General features: G+C 51.8%; 1 protein-coding gene across 1 annotated transcript in view; it reads left to right on the forward strand.

The window, feature by feature from the left end:
* The window catches only part of DSCAML1 (DS cell adhesion molecule like 1), a 241,203-nt gene that overhangs the window by 221,077 nt on the left and 1,297 nt on the right, over window positions 1-18,829 (forward strand). Inside the window, 14 exon segments of the mRNA XM_049778199.1 lie at window positions 3,702-3,857; window positions 6,953-6,963; window positions 7,638-7,791; window positions 9,007-9,124; window positions 9,395-9,558; window positions 10,662-10,760; window positions 11,091-11,279; window positions 12,764-13,051; window positions 14,808-14,963; window positions 15,509-15,539; window positions 15,663-15,781; window positions 15,949-16,101; window positions 16,313-16,507; window positions 17,243-17,554. Coding sequence (XP_049634156.1) covers window positions 3,702-3,857; window positions 6,953-6,963; window positions 7,638-7,791; window positions 9,007-9,124; window positions 9,395-9,558; window positions 10,662-10,760; window positions 11,091-11,279; window positions 12,764-13,051; window positions 14,808-14,963; window positions 15,509-15,539; window positions 15,663-15,781; window positions 15,949-16,101; window positions 16,313-16,507; window positions 17,243-17,554 — 2,145 coding nt within the window.

Here is an 18,829-nt window from a genome sequence, read left to right on the forward strand (position 1 = left end):
CTAGTTTGAATTCCTGGCAACTGCGTATGGTCTCCCAAGCACCACCAGAGATCACTCTTAAGCACAGTGCCCCAAAGCAAAACAAAACAAACAAACAAACAAACAAAAAAACTACTTGAAGGCATCAGAGAGCTGGCAGGACAGTGAAGGACAGCTGGGCCTTGCATTTAGAATAGCTCTGCTCTGGTCCATTTTCTGGGTCTTGGAGGCAGCAGCTGAGGCATGAGAGACCACTCAGAAGTATGGGCTGGAGCTCACCTGCCAGGGTATGAGGTCTGCCTTGTGACCCCCTCGTTTGAGCTGAGAAGATAAATTGAGGAAATATTCAACTGGGTAGTAATACGAATGAACGGGCCAGAAGGAGAAACAAATCGGTAATTTTTTTCAACTTTACTGTGCACAGATCCCTAGGGGATAGCACTGAAGTCTAAACTCTGATTTAGGAAGTATAGGGTAGAATCTGTGATCCATGCCTTTTTTGTTTGTTTGTTTGTTTGTATAGGAGCCAAACCTGGAGGTGCTCAGGGCTTACTCCTTGTCCTGAACTCAGGAATTACTCAGGGAACCATAGAGGATGCCAGGGATCAAACCTAGGTCTGCCCTGTGTGCGGCAAGCACCCTCCCATCTGTCCTATCCCTCCAGCCCTGATTATATTTCTGATATGCTCCCAAGTAATGCTGGTGAGGAGCCATGGTCCTATTCTGAGCATCAAGGATATAGGGAATGCAAGAAACAATTCTAACAGACAGACAGAATGGGACAAAGATAAAAAAAAAAAAAATATTTGAAATCTTTTTGAAACTCATGAAAGACATCAAGCACCAGGTATAAGACACTGAAAACACACTTAAAAATGACTTAAATTCGGGGCCCGGAGAGATAGAACAGCGGTGTTTGCCTTGCAAGCAGCCGATTCAGGACCAAAGGTGGTTGGTTTGAATCCCAGTGTCCCATATGGTCCCCCGTGCCTGCTAGGAGCTATTTCTGAGCAGACAGCCAGGAGTAACCCCTGAGCACCACCAGGTGTGGCCCAAAAACCAAAAAAAAAAAAAAAAAAAAAAGACTTAAATTCATACCTAGACTCCTAATACAAAGAAAATCTTAAAAGCAGCCAGAGAGATAGCACAGCGGTAGGGCATTTGCCTTAGACGCTGAAGGACTGTGGTTCCAATCCCGGCATCCCATATGGTCCCCCAAGCCTGCCAGGAGTAACCCCTGATCGCTGCCTGGTGTGACCAAAAAAAAAAAAAAATAGGCAGCCAGAGCAGGCACAGGGATATGAGGACATGATCTGTATGCCCTGGCACCAGATGATGTGTGTTCCCCACCCCACAAAAAAAGTATAATTCAACCAAAGGAATAAAAGACCTATTACCGTTGCCATCTAATTTATCGAATCCAGAACACTCTATACTACATATAAAGTGTATAGAGGAAATCATTATCAACCTGTGATGTTATACTTAGCCAAAGTATTCTTCTTTGCTGGAGAGATATTACAGAGTTTAAGGTATTTGCCTTGTACATGACCAACCTCAATTCAATTCCTGGCACCTCAGTTGGTCCCCTGATCCCTCCAAGAGTGATTCCTGAGTACAAAGCCAGAAGTAAACCCTGAGCAAAGCCAGATGTGGCCCAGAAACAAACAAACAAAAACACATACAGTACTGAAATATGCAACAGTGGCATATAAATTAGGAGAGGATGGATGAGTGAGTGTCTAAGTCCTCGCATTGTCTAAGAAGAAAAGTGCCATTTAATGATATTAGTCTCTGGTAAGCTAAAGATTCCTTTTGTAATCTGCTGCATAAACATTGAAAGTAGTGAAAGACTGTCTAACAGGCAGACTTAAAAAGCAGAGGAAGTAGAGAGCTTTTTTAATACTCAACTCAGAAGAAGGCACAAAAAGGAAAGAGAAAGAAAAAAGCAGAATAGATGGAACAAATAGAAAAATATGGATCCTGATGGACATTTTAAATCCCAAATGTATCTAGATTCACATTAAAGATAAATTTAATTGGACTAGGTTCTCCAATTAAAAGATTGAAACTGTCAAATTCACCAGCTATTAAACAATATCAGCTGTTTCTGGGAGACAGCTAAAACATAAAAGTACCCCAAAAATCAACATAAAAGAATGGGAAAAAGATAAAAGACATACCTTGCCCATACTGCCTAAGAGAAAACTAGAAAGCTAAAATTAGGTGCTTTGGGGCAAAATAATGCTGCTAAAAGCAAAGAACACTTCATTATGATGTATTTTTTTAAAAGCATCAGGACTGGGCCAGAGCAATAGTACAACAGGTAGGGTGCTTGCTTCTCACGAGGCCAACCCAGGTTCAAGCCCTTGCATCCCATATGGTCCCCTGAGGGTGCCAGCAGTGATTCCTGAATACAGAGCCAGGAGTAACCTCTGAGCACCATGAGGTATAGCCTTCTCCAAAAAAAAAAAAACAAAAAAAAACAAAAAAAAAAAACAAAAACAAAAAAAAAAAACATAAAAGCACCTCACCTCAGTTTACTAAGTAAATGAAAGTTCTAAATGTGTTTAAATTTAATAAACTCACCCTTCAAACAGATCCAAGTAAAATCCAGCAGATCTTATGAGGCTGTCTGAGTTGGGAATTCCGCCACACTCCATGGTGGATGGAGGAGGTCTGAGCTTCCCCAGTGGCGATCTGTAGTTCCTCACACCCCACAACTGTACAGGGATGCCAAAGGGTTTTGATATTAGGACTGTAGTATGGGGTAGCTCTAGGCTCAGCCCCTAATTGACTGCACTTGCTGCTGAATCTTAACTCAGAAAGTTTTTGTTTGAGGTTCACACCCAGTCAGTGTTAACTCCTGACTCTGTGCTCAGAGATTTCAACTCCTGGTGCGGGGGCTCAGGGGACCCCAATTTGGAGCTGGGAGTTAAACCTGGGTCAGCTGCATGTGAGGCAAGTGCCTTCCCCTGCTGTACTCCCTTCCCAGCCCCGACTCAAAAAAATATTGTCTCTTGGAAGATTCAAAAGTTAGGAGTTAGGGGGCCGAAGTGGTGGCACTATTGGTAAGGCGTCTGCCTAGCATGTGTTAACCTAGGATGGACCACGGTTCGATCCCCCGGCATCACATATGGTCCCCCTAGCCACCGGGTGTGACCCAAAAACAAACAAAACAAAATTGTTAGGGAGTTAAACTGAGTATGAGAAAGAATGCAGGACTGAATCTCTGGCGTAGTTATCTTTCCACCAGTGAGCACAGTGCACTGTGCTGGATTCAACCGCACATCTTCAGTGTCATCATTTTATCCATTGATTATGTGGGGAAACTGAGGCTCAGAGAAGTGTAGTAATAGAGTGGGAACCTAAACTCAAAGGAGAACCCCCTTGCAGCATCTAACTCTGCCAAGGGAAATAGACAAGAGGATGAGGGCGAGAGACCCTGATCTCCCAGCCAGCACCCTGGGACCCTGGCTAAGCCAGGCAGGCCAGGAATGGAAACCAGGGGGGCACTCAGAGCCCCAAATAAGTAGGATCCAAATGATTCTCTTTCTCCTCCTACCTCTGTGTGCTGGGATCTTGCCCCACTGGGTAGCAGCCCTCCGGGGACACCATCCCTCCAGGGAACCTTCCCAGGTTGACCTAAGTCCCTCCACTCCCCAGACCAGCAGGCTTCCCTCAAAGGCCTTCTCTGAGCTAATCCCCTCCTCACGGATCAGTTCCAGGTCCTCCCGCGGGCATCAAAGCCGTCCCTTCCTCTGCCAGCAGCGTGGTGGGTCTCCTGGCTACCCCCAAACCAAGCCCAACGGGGTCATCCCGCAAGTACACCATCTTCTGCTCCAGCCCCTGGATCTGGCCAGCCGGGTAAGTGGGCAGTCAGGGCTGAAGAATGGATGGGTGCAAGGTTGGTTTCACATCCCCCCTGAACCCCACCAGGTAGTACTCCTATGCTCAGAGCCCAGGAGTAAGCCCTGAGCACTGCTGGGTGTGACCCAAAAACTAGAAGGGGAGGAGAAGAAAGGGAAGGGGAGGAAGAAGGAAGAGAAATTCAAATTCTGTGGCATAGGTTTCTTTTTCCTATATATATCATTTTTAATTTTGCAAACCTTTGGTGGCTGCGGGATTTTAATTTAAGAGTGATCATATAGATAGATTAGATAGATAGATAGATAGATAGATAGATAGATAGATAGATAGATAGATAGATAGATATTTAGTCATACATGAGTTTACCCATTTTTATTGATGCTGTCGATTGTAAGTTTCACACATAGTCCAAATACCCACCCCTTACCAGAAGTGTCTGTTTCCCTTCCACTGTTGTCCCAGAGACCCCCTCTCACTCCTTCCAACAAACCCTTGTGGACCCCCACATTTCTGTGCCATAGTAAGGTCCAATCCCATAGATCATTTTAGATTCTATTTACCTTAGACCATTTGTCGTTTATATGAGAGGTCATTGTGTGTCCATCCCTTTCCTTCTGGCTGACTTCATTCAGTACCAAATTCTTACAAAACCATCCACACAGCGATAAATGACATGATTTATTTTATCTTTTCTTACAGACAAGTAGTATTCCATTGCGTAGATGTACACCACAGGTTCTTTTATCCACTCATCTGTTCTTGGGACACTTGAGTATTTCCTGATTTTTGCTTTCATGAATAGTGCTGCAATGAAAATAGCGAAAATGGATTTTCTGTTCCTTGGGGAAGATGCCCAGACATGGAATTGCTGGGTCATATGCAAACCCAATCCATAATTTTCTGAGAAGTGTCCATATTGTTTTCTTAAAAATCAGAACCAGCCGACATTCTCAGCAGTAGTGAATGAAGACCTCTTTTTCCCCCCATTATTTTTTAAACTTTATTTGTTTTATTTTATTTATTTATTTTATTTTGGATTTTGGGTTACACCAGGCAGCACTCAGGGGTTACTCCTGGCTCTATGCTCAGAAATCGCTCCTGGCAGGCTCGAGGGATCATATGGGGGATTGCCGGGATTCAAGTCACCATCTTCCTGCATGCAAGGCAAACATCCCTCCCCCATGCTATCTCTCCGGCCCCCTAAAACTTTGTTTATTGATTGATGATTTGGAGGCCACACCCCATGGCACTCAGGGGTTGCTCCTGGCTCTGTACTCAGAAATCACCCCTGGCAGGCTGGGGGCCTATATGGGATGCCAGGAATTGAACTGGTCCCTCCGGGGTCGACCCGCATGCAAGGCAAACACCCCCTACCCACAGTGCTATCTCTCCGGCCCCACATTAGTTGTTTTTGAGCTATTTGTGATGTGTCCCAGCCTTCACTGGTGTGAGGTGATAGCTCACTCTTTGGATTTTTCATTTCCTGATCTCAGTGATGCACAGCGTTTTCTGTGTACCTCTTGACCATCTGTGTGTCTTCTTTGAAAAAAAAATTCTGTTCATCTTTTCTTTCCATTTCTCGATGAGGTTGACTTTCTCTCTTTCTTGTTCTAAACCCGGGCTTTCAGTCTTGGAAATGAATCCTTTGTCAGAAGAGGAATAGACAGATATTCTCTCCCAGTACTGTGAGGTGGTACAATCATGTGTTTTGTTCTGTTCATTGTTTTTCTTGTGGTGCAGAAGAATCTTGAATTGACCATGGTCCAATTTGTTCATCTTTAACTTCCGTTTACTTGGCCAGTAGCACTGAATTGGTTCATCCTTTACTTCCGTTTACTTGGCCAGTAGCACTGATTCATTGACGATGCCTCTAGATTTCAGTTCCATGGAGGGTTCTGCCAACCAATTTTTCAGTGTACTTAATAGATTCAGGTACTAGGCAAAGGCTTGAGCGTCCATTTTGATTGGCATTTTGTGCCTGGTGTGAGTTAAGGGGCAGAATTTCTTTGTTGACAGGTATCTGACCTGTTTTCCCGAGCACTGTTTGTTAAAGAGGTTTTCCTTGCTCCACAAAATACCATTCACTCCCTCTGTTGAAGATTAACTTTCTGTTTACCTGAGGATTGTCTCAGGGCTCTCAATTCTGCTGGCCATGTAGTTTTAAAAGTAATTTCAGGGGGGCGGAGAGATAGCATGGAGGTAGGGGTGTTTGCCTTGCATGCAGGATGGTGGTGGTTCAAATCCTGGCATCCCGTATGGTCCCCCGAAGCCCTGCCAGGGGCAATTTCTGAGCGTAGAGCCAGGAGTGACCCCTGGCTGCTGCTGGTGGGACCCAAAAAAACCAAAAAAAAAAAAGTAATTTTGAGGAGTCCAGGTTAAAAGAAAAGCACCCACAATATAGATACTTGCCCTTCCCTGTCCAGTGTATCCTGAGGTACACACACTCAGACACTCTCACCCTCGCACATTCATACATTCACATATACATTACACACTTACACACACATTTCCCACAAGGCACACCAGGACTGTCACACTCACACATTCCCCATAGGGCACACATGTGACTATATCTACCCACACACTCACACTCACACACACTCTCACACTCCAACATTCACTCACACACACACACAAACACACACTCAGCCCCCAGACTTGCATATCCTAGAGTGCTTGCTTCCCTGTGACCAGGGCTCAGGACAGCTCTGCAGGATGCCAGAAGGGACCCCCAGAGACCCGAAAAGACCCACAAAGGGGGGTGGTGCTTGGTGCTCTCTGCTTAGTGGGAAGGCCCTGCCTGGCCCCAGCAGGTCTCTGGGCCACCTCTGCCCAGAAACCCAGTTCCTCCTACTCTGTGGTCCCCCCAGGCACCCACCAAGGTCCATTCCCGCACTGCCCACAAGTCCCCTCTTTGCAGGGTGTAAGCACAGTAGTGTGCCTGGCCTGTGACCAGGTAGAGAAACAATTCCCAGTCCCTGTGGCCTTGGGGCTCCCATATGTTCTAGGGGCTGCTCCCCACCCAGCTCCTGCCCTGATTTCGAAGCAGCTCTCATAGGCCTCATTTTCTATCCCTGAGACTGACTGGAAACTCACAAGCCAGGAGGACAGCCCGTCCCGAGGGTACGGGGACAGGGACCATGGCTTTGCATGCCGGCGCCTCTCCAAAGCGGCTCCCCCAATTCATTTCAATATCTGAGCCTCCGGTTTCCAAGGCAACCTAATCTTTTCATCAAAGCAACTGGTAAAACCACTGGGGCCTGATATTGTTTGGTTGGCAAGTTGTCAAAACTGTCATTCGCTTAGAAAAAAATAAAAAACTAGAGATGTTGATAACCTACAAATACTCTGGCGATCTATACCACTAATAATCGTTCCTCAAGCCTTCCCAGAGCCCCATCTCTGGGTCCCCCCGACCTGTTTGCAGTGGGGAGCAGTGGTAATTAGCCGGGGCGCAGGGAGGCTCTGAGCCTGGCTGTCTCCTAACAAGGCGGAGATCATAGCTCCCTTAGTCCCTGAGATTTTCCCTGGGATTTCTCCTCCTCTTTTCTCCTGCCTACTCCACCTGTCACCCACCCCAGCCTATGGCCTAGCCTGGAGCCACCATTGCCTGCTGCGTCAAAGCGGTAAACTATGGCTGGTTAGTGCAGGGTCGAGTCTGCTGCAAATCCTGCTGCTGCCCTTAAGACAGGACAGGTGAAAGGAGAGCTCTACCCTCCCGGGCCATGCCCTCCTCCAAGCCCAGGTCCACACGAATGAGTGTTTGGCCCATCTCTGCCGGCCCACAGGCGCCCAGTGAGTACGAGACCAGCCCGGAGCAGCTGTTCTACCGCATCGCACACCTGAACCGCGGGCAGCAGTACCTGCTATGGGTGGCTGCCGTCACCTCGGCCGGCAGGGGCAACAGCAGTGACAAGGTCACCATCGAGCCTGCTGGCAAGGGTGAGGAGCCGGGGCGGGCGGAGGCAGAGAAGCCGAAAGGGCTAGAAGATGTCCAGAGACTCTGGTCCCACCAGGACAGGCTGAGGCCTGGCTGTGGGGTTCTGGTCTACCCAGCCCTCCCACACCCACAGACTGGGCATCTGCCGCTCTCTGGTGGCCATGGATGGTCACAGCACACCTGTCCTGACTGGGATTGAAGGCCCAGTAGTTAGACCCTCTCCAGCCTTTGTCTCAGGCCCCCCAGATACTTGTCAGGCAGACACATCTCTCCTGTCTCTCCTGATGAGCCCTTTTCTGCTGTCCCTCTGTCTCTTTCTCAGTACCACTCAGACCCAAATTCTGGTAGTTTGTCTCCAGATCTCCAAACTTCTGCCCACAGGCCAGGGTCCCCTCCAGCTTGTACCAGACCATCAGTCTGTCTGCAGTTTTCATCCTTCAGAGTGACCAAACCTGCCTCTACAGCAGGCAGGATAGACCTGAAAGTCGTGTGTGTGTGTGTGTGTGTGTGTGTGTGTGTGTGTGTGTGTGTGTGTGTGTAAGAGAGAGAGAGAGACACAGACAGGCAAACAGACAGACAGACACAAAGAGACAGAGCCCAAGAGTCAGAGTAAAATCCAGGATCCCATCCATGCAAAGCAAATGCTCTATCTACCACTGAGCCACATTCCTGGCCCTTTAAGACTCTTATTTCGGACACATTCTATGGAGACTCCTCCTGACTCCCAGAGGAAGTCTGGCTGCAATCAGCTGAGCCCCCCTGTTTCTTTTCTCCTCTGCCCCTGCTGTGCCCACCATCCCCAAACTCACTCCCTTGATCACCCTCTAAGTTTCTGCAAACCCTTCCATTTGCCTGCAGTCCAAGCTTTACTTCCGTGCTGCTGCCCCTTCCTGGTGGGCAGTGCCTCCCTGTGTGCTTGGTACCTTCCTCCACATGCTCCTGAGGCCCAGGGAGACAGTACACAGGGGCAGGGTGCAGGCAGGGCATGAACCCAGTTCAATACCCGACACCAGCCTAGGAGAACTAGGTCAGTGAATGATGGGAACAGAGATGTCTCCATGTCCGGGTCCCCAAACCTTCATGATGGTGGGTTCATTGGAGCGTTGAAAAGTGTAGACTGGGACCCACTTGCTCCAGTGGAGATCAGCTGGGAAGGGAGGCTGCAGTGACATGCCTGGGGGGGTCTTAGTGGGAGCCTCATCCTCTCTCCCCTGCAGCCCCAGCCAAGATCATCTCGTTCGGGGGCACCGTGACGACGCCCTGGATGAGAGACGTACGGCTGCCCTGCAACTCGGTGGGTGACCCGGCGCCTGCTGTGAAGTGGACCAAGGACAGGTGTGCGGGCGGGGACCCTGCAGGGATGGGGGACCCCAGAGGGGACAGAGCAGAGGAACCATGAAGAGAACAGGTGTGCTCTGCCCCATGGCAGCCGCTATGGCCCAGAGCAGTCAGGACCCCCCGGGGTGGGGGGTGAAAGATCAAGGTTCTGGGACCCTGAAGGTATCATGTGAACAACCATGAGAGGGTCCCCAAGTTCGAGTCTGCACCAGCCCTCGGGAGTCTCAGGGTGCTCTGCTGCCCTGACTGTACCTGTCCTGCCCACAGCGAGCACCTTCCCATCCCAACGGCCCTGGCTGGACACCGGCTCATCCATGCCAACGGCACACTGCTGCTGCGTGCAGTGAGAGCCGAGGACTCAGGCTACTATACATGCACCGCCACCAACACTGGCGGCTTTGACACCATCATTGTCAACCTCCTGGTGCAAGGTGAGTGGCTGCAGGGCAAGAGGGACATGGCCAAGCATGAGCTGCAGAGGGGGAATAGGCTGTGTGTGGCGTGTGGAGAGATGGAGAGAGGGAAACTGTCGTGTGCAGGGGTGAAGAGGGCAGGGAATATGCACATGTGCTGGGGTGAGGAGGGCAGAGAGCAGAAGAGATGACCGTGTCAGGTGAAGAGGACAGAAAGAGAAGGCAGCCGGGGTCGGAGATATAGCATGGAAGTAGGGCATTTGCCTTGCATGCAGAAGGAAGGTGGTTTGAATCCCGGCATCCCCTGTGGTCCCCCAAGCCTCCCAGGAGCGATTTCTGAGCATAGAGCCAAGAAGAACCCCTGAGCGCTGTTGGGTGTGACCCAAAAATCAAAAACCGAACAAAAAAAAAAAAAATAAGAAAAGAAAGGAAAGACAGCCATACGCAGGGGTAAGGAGGGCAGAGAGAGGAAAACGACCATACATAGGGGTGTGGAGTGAATAGGGAGGAGTAAATTATGTGCAGGGTAAGGGGTGAAGAGGGATGGATGGCCATGCGCAGATGTGGAGGGGCAAGGGTAAGGAGGAATGGGGGAGAGACAGCCACATGCAGGGGTGAGGAAGGCAGGGAGAGATGGCCATATACAGATGTGCAGGGGTGAGGAATGAATAGAGAAGACAACTATGTGCAGGGGTGAGAAGGGCAGAGTGAGGTAATAGCCATGTGTAAGTACAGACGGACCAAGAAGAACCAGAGTTGGGGCCGGGCGGTGGCGCTAGAGGTAAGGTGCCTACCTTGCCTGCGCTAGCCGTGGACGGACCGTGGTTCGATCCCCCCCCCCCCGGCGTCCCATATGGTCCCCCAAGCCAGGAGCGACTTCTGAGCGCATAGCCAGGAGTAACCCCTGAGCATCACCGGGTGTGGCCCAAAAAAAAAACCAAAAAAAAAAAAAAAAAGAACCAGAGTGTACTCCCCAGGGCAGGGTGCGAGCAGGAGGGCAGGGCCAGTTCCCTGAGGCTGGACGCCTCTGTCCCTTGGCCTTGTCCCGGCCAGGATAGCCTGGGCCCCAGGACCTCAGAGGTGGCCCCTTTATGGTGAGGGCCAATCACTGTCCCCCACAGTCCCCCCAGACCAGCCCCGCCTCACCGTCTCCAAAACCTCTGCCTCGTCCATCACCCTGACCTGGATCCCTGGGGACAACGGTGGCAGTTCCATCCGTGGTGAGTGGGAATGGCGTGGGGATCTGGGCAGGAGGTCACCCCATCATGCTCGAGACGGAGGGGTCCAGGGCACAGTCTGAAGCCCCCCATTAGAGCAGAGGCCTGGGTCCCCCAGAACCTGGTGTTCAGCTCCACATAAACACAAGCATCAGAGAGCCTTGTCTGGGCTGCAAGGGTGCACCAGGGTTATCTCGTGAGATTGCAGGCCAGGGTGAGGGCTGAGGACTTTACCCCGGTTTCGACTGTGTGCCCTACCCTTGGCTCCTAATCCCTGAGCCCCGGGGGGTGGGGATGCCCCCCCACAGACCCACTGAGCCACCCACCCCTTAGGCTTTGTGCTGCAGTACTCCGTGGACAATAGCGAGGAGTGGAAGGACGTTTTCATCAGTTCTGGTGAGCGCGCCTTCAAGCTGGACGGCCTCAAGTGCGGCACCTGGTACAAGGTGAAGCTGGCGGCCAAGAACAGCGTGGGATCAGGCCGCATCAGCGAGATCATCGAGGCCAAGACCCACGGTCGGGGTGAGAATGCTCAGGGCTGAGCCCTAGGGATCCCGGAGGGGTGACCATGAAGGAGGGACAAATGGGGTCAGAGTGATAATGATAGAGCAGCAGTAGGGCGTTTGCCTTGCACACAGCTGATCCAGGACACGGACCTTGGTTTGATTCCCGGTGTCCCATAAGGTCCCCCAAGTGAGGAGCGATTTCTGAACACAAAGCCAGGAATAACCCCTGAGCATCACCGGGTGTGACCCAAAAACCAGGAAGGAAGGAAGGAAGGAAGGAAGGAAGGAAGGAAGGAAGGAAGGAAGGAAGGAGGGAGGGAGGAGGGAGGAGGAGGAGGGAGGGAGGGAGGGAGGGAGGGAGGGAGGGAGGGAGGGAGGGAGGGAGGGAGGGAGGGAGGGAAGGAAGGAAGGAAGGAAGGAAGGAAGGAAGGAAGGAAGGAAGGAAGGAGGAAGGAAGGAAGAAGGAAGGAAGGAAGGAAGGAAGGAAGGAAGGAAGGAATGAAGGAAGGAAGGAAGGAAGGAAGGAAGGAAAGAAGAAGAAAGAAGGAAAGAAAGAGAAGAAAGAAAGAAGAAAGAAAAAAGAAGAAGAAAGAAAGAAGAAAGAAAAGAAGAAAGAAAGAAGAAGAAAGAAGAAAGAAAGAAAGAAAGAAAGAAAGAAAGAAGAAAGAAAGAAAGAAAAAAGAAAGAAAGAAAGAAAGAAAGAAAAGAAAGAAAGAAAGAAAGAAAGAAAGAAAGAAAGAAAGAAAGAAAGAAAGAAAAAGAGAAAGAAAGAAAGAAAGAAAGAAGAAAGAAAGAAAGAAAGAAAGAAGAAGAAAGAAAGAAAGAAAGAAAGAAAGAAAGAAAGAAAGAAAGAAGAAAGAAAGAAAGAAAGAAAGGAAGAAAGAAAGAAAGAAAGAAAGAAGAAAAGAAAGAAAGAAAGAAAGAAAGAAAGAAAGAAAGAAAGAAAGAAAGAAAGAAGAATGAGAGAAAGAAAGAAAAAGAAAGAAAGAGAAAGAGAGAAAGAAAGAAAAAAGAGAGAAAGAAAGAAAAAGAAAAAAAGAAGAAAGAAAGAGAAAGAAAGATAGAAAGAGAAAGAAAGAAATTAAGAAAGAAAGAAAGGAGAAAAGAGGAATGGAGAGCCCACCCTGCCCTACTGTCAGGGCTGCCTCTGTGTGATCATGGCCAGACCACCTCATGCTTCTGCCCCTTTGGGTGGTACATGAGTCTCCCCATTCCTTTCTCCTTTGTTTTTACTTTGACCTACCCTTGGGTGCCACCGTGCCTCACTTGGCCATGCTCAAATGGCCTCACCTGGCCATTTGGTTCCTAGGATTCAACCTTTACCCTTTGTACTATCTCCAATCTCATCCTCCCTTCCTTCTGTGTCTTTCTGCTCCTTGGCTGGGTCCCCACATCCTTCCCCTCCTTTGTCTCCCACCCCAGAGCACCCCTACTCCCATTTGTGCCCCCAGCCCAGTGAGGCCTCCCCCCAACCCCTTTCTCTCCCTCTCTGCCCCCCAGAGCCCTCCTTCAGCCGAGACCAGCATCTCTTCACACACATCAACTCCACACATGCCCGACTCAACCTACAGGGCTGGAACAACGGCGGCTGCCCCATCACGGCCATCCTGCTCGAGTACCGGCCCAAGGGCACCTGGGCCTGGCAAGGCCTGCGTGCCAACAGCTCAGGCGAGGTCTTCCTCACGGAGCTGCGCGAGGCCACATGGTATGAGCTGCGCATGAGGGCCTGCAACAGCGCAGGCTGTGGCAACGAGACGGCCCAGTTCGCCACGCTGGACTACGATGGCAGTGAGTGGGCACAGCAGGGCAGCTCTGACCACACCGAGGCATGATCATGGCCGGTGCAGGCAGGGGAGGTGGGCTGTTATGGGCAGAGGGAGCCATGAGCGTATGAACAGAGCTAGGCTCAGAGCACACAGGGCAGCAATGCATAAGGCAGAGGGCACTGTCATAGCCGCTACTGCGGAAAGGACACCCAAGGGACAGAGGAAGAAGTCCCAGGACGCCAGGTCTGAGCCAGGAGGGGACTCCTGTTGAGTGAGCACGGAAAGTTGCCTGAGCTGTGGTATTCCAATACAGCCCTTTCAGGGCTGGAGCAGTGGCGCAAGCAGCAGGACATTTGCCTTGCACGCACTAACCTAGGACGGACTGCGGTTTGTTCCCCCAGCGTCCCATATGGCCCCCCCAAGCCAGGAGCGATTTCTGAGCACATAGCCAGGAATAACCCCTGAGCATCACCGGGTGTGACTCAAAAACAAAAACAAAACAACAACAAAAAAAAATACAGCACCTCCTGCCCTCAGTGTGAGAGGTGCAGAGTCTGGCCCTTCAGATTGCTGTGTCCTCCCCACACAGAGCCTCATGATGGTAAGAGAGTGAGGCAGAGGAGCAAGACCTCAGTCAGCCACATGGCATGGGTCACTTCTCCTGCCACCACTTTTCCAAGCCGGCCTATCCCACTGCCAGGAGGCTGCGAGGACTTGGGGGCAGGTTCGGGAGCTATGTTGAGGGGCTATGGTATAGACAAGCACCTAGATATTTTGTTGGTTTTTTTTTTTTTGGTTTTTTTGGGGTCACACCCGGCGGTGCTCAGGGGTTACTCCTGGCTGTCTGCTCAGAAATAGCTCCTGGCAGGCATGGCGGATCATATGGGACACTGGGATTCGAACCAACCACCTTTGGTCCTGGATCGGCTGCTTGCAAGGCAAACGCCGCTGTGCTATCTCTCCGGGCCCTGCACCTAGATGTTTGATGCACACCAGTGCCTATCATGAGGACACTTCACACAGGCATATGTGCGTGTGGCCATGCATATGAACATGTGTCATATACATAGCCATGGCTGGGTGCATGTCCAGAGGTGCTCAGGAGCACAAGTGTACCTAAAGATTCACAGAAGCCTACGTTCACAGAGTCCATCAGGATGCACTAAGCCCCCATTAGTAGTCAGGGGTGTGTGGGAGCAAACATGGGGGGTCTCATAAGCTGAGCCACTGGTGCTTGGATATGTAGCAGGCCCAGCTCCTGGCAGGGTCAGGTGCCCAGATACACCACTGTCCCTCACAGGCATCAGCTTAGCAGCTTCTGCCTCAGATGGGTCCTGGGGGAGAAGGCAGGTACTAGGCTTCTGTGTCCATGCGGGGAAAAAAAACCCAGAACCTCCTGGTTTCTCTCCACCGCGATTCTCACCTACCTACACCTTACTTAACCCACTAGCCATGTGGGGGCATCAACATAGCCCAGCCCAGCAGAAAGAAGTTTAGCTGATACATTAGAAAATATCTTTTGAGACCAGGCCCGGGACACCCTTAGTTAGCATCACGTCAGGAGTGCTGCAGCTCTGTCCAAGACAGGCCTGGGGGATCCAGGGCTGGGAAACACAGAAAAGAGAGTGAGGTTGCAGCCCAGAAACAAAGGGCAGGGTGAGACCAAGCATAGCGAAAGGTCACGGAGCTCAGGGGGTCTCATATGCCAGGCCTTCCTGGTGTAGCCTCCAGGAAAAGGGGGACCACAGGGCCCTTAAATGGCCCCCTTTCCCCTTCAGGCACCATCCCCCCCATCAAATCTGCCCAAGGGGAAGGGGATGATGTGAAGAAGCTCTTCACCATTGGCTGCCCCGTCATCCTGGCCACACTAGGGGTGGCTCTGCTCTTTGTCATCCGCAAGAAGAGGAAGGAGAAGCGTCTGAAGAGACTTCGAGGTGAGGGTTTCCCAAGGGACTCCTGGGAGGGCACTTAGCCCCTAATATGCACCTGGCCCGGCTCAGGGCACTGTCTGGTGTCCTATATCCCATGAGGAGCACCTATGTCTGCTGCTTCCTCCTCCACTCCTGCAGTGTCCTCAGCATATACTGGGCTTGACCATGTTGCTCCACAGCTCAGTGAGGCTGCTACAGGGGTGGACACATTGGCCCTGGTGGGTTCCTGTACCCTCAGACCTCAGCAGTAACACTTTGCCAGGCTTCAGAACAGAAGCAGTAGCCCAGGTGTTTGGGTATCCCCAAGAAGATCCCCGGCACTGCTTAGGGAACCCCCAAAAGATCTGAGGAGAGAAAAACAACGCTGCATGGAATCTTGAGTCAAATGCAGCAAGACCTAACTCCAGACCTTCTCCCTCTGCCCAGGAGTCATCCAGGGCTGATTTAGGGGACTTGCCCTGCTGTGCTCCCTGAACCCCTGCAAGTCCCTCTGCCTCCCCCCAGTTCTGACCTCTTCCCACCCTTCCCTTCTCTTCCCTGTTTTGCAGATGCCAAGAGTTTGGCAGAGATGCTAATCAGGTGAGTGTCTCCCAGCACTCTACTCCCCTCCCCTGCAGGGTTCAGGCCCCTGGGAACCCCATGCAGCCCACCCTCACACCCCCCAGGACTGCAGAGTTACCACCTCAACCCTTCTCCCCACAGCAAGAACAATCGGAGCTTTGACACCCCTGTGAAGGGGCCGCCCCAGGGCCCACGGCTGCACATCGATGTCCCCCGGGTCCAGCTGCTCATTGAGGACAAGGAGGGCATCAAGCAGCTGGGTGAGCCCCCACATCCCAGCACCCAGCATTCCTACAGCCCCTCCTGGCAGCTCCCCTTTCTGCACGGCCAACAGCAGCAAAAGACAAAGAGCCGACCAAGATCGGGTGCTGAAGGCGGCACTCGGGGAAAAGGGGAAGGGTTCCTTGACCTGCCCTTCTCTCCCCAGGGGACGACAAGGCCACCATCCCTGTGACTGATGCGGAGTTCAGCCAAGCAGTGAACCCCCAAAGTTTCTGCACTGGGGTGTCGCTGCACCACCCAGCCCTCATCCAGAGCTCAGGGCCCCTCATTGACATGTCCGACATCCGGCCAGGCACCAGTTCGTATTCTTCCTGGGGGAAAGGGCACAACCTTGGGGAATACAGCCTAGGGGTTGGAGGACATGACCTGAGGGTGGAGGTACGACCTAGGGCACAGGGCACATAAAAGATAGAAAACGCTGGAAAGGCCCACAACATAGGGTGACCCGGGGTGCCCGCTGCCTACAGCACGACCCACAAGGGGTGGCAATTCCACTTCCCTCTTCACAGACCCAGTGTCCAGGAAGAATGTAAAGTCCACACACAGTACCCGGAACCGCTACTCCAGCCAGTGGACGCTGACCAAGTGCCAGGCCTCCACCCCTGCACGCACCCTCACCTCCGACTGGAGGACTGTGGGCTCCCAGCACGGGGTGACCGTCACTGAGAGTGACAGCTACAGTGCCAGCCTCTCCCAGGACACGGGTGAGCCCAGACTTCGCCCCTGCAGCGGGCCTTCTGGTGGCCAGCTCTGTCCCCTGAATCCCTTTGCTCAGTTCCCAGTGCCCCAGAAAGCCTCCCAGAGTTGAGCGTGGCTGAGGATTTTATTTTTCTGCCCCATATCCCCCATAAAAACAGGACGTGCCTCATATCTGTTGGGAAATGGGCTGAGCTTTTTCAGGATGTTTCGACATCCTAGTAAGAGGTCTCTGAACTGGGAAGGTCATAAAGCACCAGTCCTGGGGCTGGAGCAATAGCACAATGGGAGAGCATGTTTGCCTTGCACATGGCCGACCAAGGCTCAATCCCTGACATCCCATAAGGCCCTCCGGGCATACCAGGACACAGAACCAGGATTAACTGGGTGTGGCCCAAAAACCAAATAAATAAAGCACCAATCTCGTGTGTTCAAGGCCCTGCATTCAATCCCTGGCACTAGGGGTGGGGGAGAATTGGAAATCAGGGAGCTGGAGATGTGGTTCCACAAACAAGCTCGCATATAGCAAGCCCAAGTTTTATCCTCGCATCACAGGGTTTCCTCTGTGTGACTGAAGAAACCCCAAGAATTGCTGAGCGTGACCCCCAAACCAACCCGAAATGCAGCCACTCTCATGGGGAGGGGAATGGGGCCTTTCTGGGCAGTTTACCCTTCTGGAGCAGACTTGGGTCTTTCCTTCCCCCCCTGCTAACATCCCCACTTGCTCCTGCCCCCTACCCCAGACAAAGGCCGCAACAGCATGGTGTCCACAGAGAGCGCGTCCTCCACCTATGAGGAGCTGGCACGAGCCTACGAGCACGCCAAGCTGGAGGAGCAGCTGCAGCATGCCAAGTTCGAGATCACCGAGTGCTTCGTCTCCGACAGCTCCTCAGACCAGATGACCACGGGCACCAACGAGAACGCCGACAGCATGACGTCTGTGAGCACCCCCTCTGAGCCAGGCATCTGCCGCTTCACCGCCTCCCCGCCCAAGCCCCAGGACGCCGACCGAGGCAAGAACGTGGCCGTGCCCATTCCTCACCGGGCCAACAAGAGTGAGTTGGCATCCCTGCCGTCCTCTCCCCAACAAGTCCTGCTTGGGAATCCTTGGGAAATCTGGGTCCCACTGGGCAATGATGGCTCAGCCAGGTTCCACTTAGCTCCCACCACCAACCCACTCGCCACCCGTGTGTCACCTGTACATGGCAGCTGAGAGAGAGGTTTCAGGTTATTGCTGTGGGTAGCAAAGACTCTGAAGGGACTCTCAGTAGGCAGCACCCACCCAGAAGGAGCTGAGACCCTCTATACATCCTGTAGGCTTAGCTACCCTGGGGCCACTGGGCTTCATGTTTTCTGGCTTCATCCAGGCTCAGAAGAACAATCCTGGGGATTAGGCCCCATCATGGCCAGTGGCCCTGGACCCATCTGGCTCTAGGGCCTGGTCTGAGTGATGCCCATTGGTACCAAACCAGGAGGCCCTGGGATGACAGCAGCACATAAAAATTGGACCTTTGAAAAGACCAAGATTGGCCTTGCTAAGCAGCCATGCTAACGTGAGATGCCCAGAGCCACCTCTCCTAGAACTCAGAGCTAACAGGCCTGGGTTCTGTCCCGTCTCCTCCTAGCTCTGTGAATTGGGTACAGTCACTCAGGACCTCCAAACAGTAGCCCCACCAGGGCTGAGGTCCAGATGAGCTCAGAAAAGTGGTCAGAAACCCCTGAATGGGGGGCCCACATGGCAGAGGGACCTGCAGGTTATTAGGGTTATCAGGATGCCTTGGAAGGGGTCAGTGGAAACTCTGAGGGTGTAGTCAAGTTCTGTGCGTGGAGGAGAACCCATTGACCATCTACCTTCTGGGGGAATAGAAAGCCCTAACAGGCTCAGGGGTAGAGCCTGGGCTATGCAGGTGGGGACCAGCTTCACACCTTGGCACCACCTGGTCCCCTGAGCACCGGAGTGAGCCCTCCAACAAAAAAGTAAAGGAACAATGGGGCTGGAGAGATAGCATAGCAGTAGGGCGTTTGCCTTGCATGCAGCCGACCTGGGACGGACCCACGTTTGATTCACAACATCCCCTATGACCCCCCCCAAGCCTGCCAGGAATAATTTCTGAATGCAGAGCCAGGATTAACCCCTGAGAACCGCCAGGTATTCCCTCCCCCGCCCAAAAAAAAAAGTAAAGGGGCTAGAGTGATAGTACAGCCTTGCACATGGCTGACCTGGGTTCAGTCCCTCATGTCTCATGGTCCCAGGAAATGATTTTTAGCACAGTGCCAGAGTAGCCCCCTAAAGACTGCTGAGTGTGACTCAAACCCCCTAAAAAAGAAAA

This window comes from Suncus etruscus, chromosome 8 (assembly GCF_024139225.1).
Source record: "Suncus etruscus isolate mSunEtr1 chromosome 8, mSunEtr1.pri.cur, whole genome shotgun sequence".
Taxonomy (NCBI): domain Eukaryota; kingdom Metazoa; phylum Chordata; class Mammalia; order Eulipotyphla; family Soricidae; genus Suncus; species Suncus etruscus.